This window comes from Corapipo altera, unplaced genomic scaffold, assembly GCF_003945725.1.
Source record: "Corapipo altera isolate COAL_440 unplaced genomic scaffold, ASM394572v1 50775, whole genome shotgun sequence".
Taxonomy (NCBI): Eukaryota; Metazoa; Chordata; class Aves; order Passeriformes; family Pipridae; genus Corapipo; species Corapipo altera.
Genome location: NW_020888036.1, coordinates 1 through 1,619, shown reverse-complemented (window position 1 = coordinate 1,619; position 1,619 = coordinate 1). Strand labels below are relative to the sequence as shown.

At 55.8% G+C, this 1,619-nt stretch overlaps 1 protein-coding gene across 1 annotated transcript; it reads right to left on the bottom strand.

The window, feature by feature from the left end:
• Positions 1-692: 692 nt before the first annotated feature.
• LOC113941834 (homeobox protein Hox-B13-like) lies at positions 693-952 on the bottom strand (the record flags this gene model as incomplete). Its single annotated transcript, XM_027632974.1, has 1 exon — positions 693-952. A coding segment is annotated over one exon (260 nt), but the record flags the coding sequence as incomplete, so codon positions are not given.
• Between the last annotated feature and the right edge of the window lie 667 nt (positions 953-1,619).

Sequence of the window (1,619 nt, the reverse complement as noted above, 5' to 3'; positions counted from 1 at the left end):
GAAACTCACCAACACAAATATCGCGTATGATAAAATGGGTAAAATAACGCTAAATATCGGCGTGTGCGTATGTATATTTTATATATAACCGCGCGCAAAAAAAAAAAAAAAAAAAAAAGAAAAAAGAGAAAAAAGTCGTACGTGCCTTTATAAATGCGTGCCTACATATATGTGATATGTGTTTTCTGTACATTCACCTTTACGCAGATAATTCAGGTGCGTTTCGCTGCCACGCACCCGGATTTATTTATTTATTCTCCCTTACAAGCTCGTTTGGATACTTCTGCCTGAATTAAGGAGATTTTTATTTATTTATTTTTTTTTTTTTTAGGGACGGGTTTTCTTTTCTAAAGACCAAATTCTCCGTGTTCCCCCCTCCCTCCCTCCCTCCATCCCCGGCCAACCTCTCTCCCGCCGCACTCCGGGAGCCGCGTGTTGGGGTTAATTAACGCAATCGGGCCGGTTTTCCGCCGATATTTTTACGCTCGGCGGGCGCTGTTCGGACCGGGGAGGAGACAGCAAACTGTCCGGGGGGCTCCGCCTGCAGGGAGGGGGCATCTCCCCTCCTTTGGAGGGGGTCTCACCCCTGGCAGCGATGCCCGCCCCCTGCGCTGCCCCGGCCCGGCTGGAGCCCCCCGGGGGTGGCGGGGGAGGGACGGGGACCCCTCGGGGGCTTCGCGGTGGCCGCGTCCTCAGGGGGTGCCGCCGGTGCCGCTTTTGATTTTGGCCACGACTTTTTTCTCCTTCACCCGCCTGTTCTGGAACCAGATGGTGATCTGTCGCTCCGTGAGGTTGGTGGCGGCCGAGATCTTCCTCCTCTTGTCGCGGGTGATGAACTTGCTGCTGGCGTACTCCTTCTCCAGCTCCTTCAGCTGCCCTTTGCTGTACGGGACCCTCTTCTTGCGGCCCCGGCGGAAGGAGCAGCCGTCGGGGGGCAACTGCCCGGCGGAGTCTGGGCGAGGGGAGACACGGGGCTCAGCGGGGCCGGGGGGGGTCCCCGTGCCCCTGCACCCACCCTGCACCCACCTCCCCGCGCACAGCACCCTCCCTTCCTCTCTCTCTGCTCTCCCCGTTTCTTCCCTCCAGCCTCGCGGCAGCGACGATAATTAAAGATATTCCAGTTCTATCATTAATTTCTGTATTCTCCCTATTGATATTTATAGATTTTTTTTTTCTTCCCTGAATTTTTAAGTTGGGGGTTTTTTTGTGGGTTTTTAGGGGGTTTTTTTGTGGGGTTTTTTGGTGAGGAAATCCAGGTATTGGCACAATCCCGACGCGGGTGAGAGCCGCGCTAACGCCGCGGTTTCTACGCGGTCGAACAGGGCCGGGGGAAGGTTCAATGCCACGGGCGGGGCGTGGGCCGTGGGAAGAGCCCCCCTCCTCCACGGCCCTGAAATATGGGGGCCATGTGCACCCCCTGTTCCCTTTTAAGCTCCCCGAATCCCAGCGCTGCTTGCGGGCTGCGGCTGCCCCGGGTCGTGGCTGAACCAGGACAGTGTCACCATCGGAAGGTGGAAAAAATCACCACTTGTACCCCGATAATATCAGCGCCTGTACCTCGGTACCACCGCCATCTGAACCCCGATATTATCGTCACCCGAACCCCCATAACATCATCT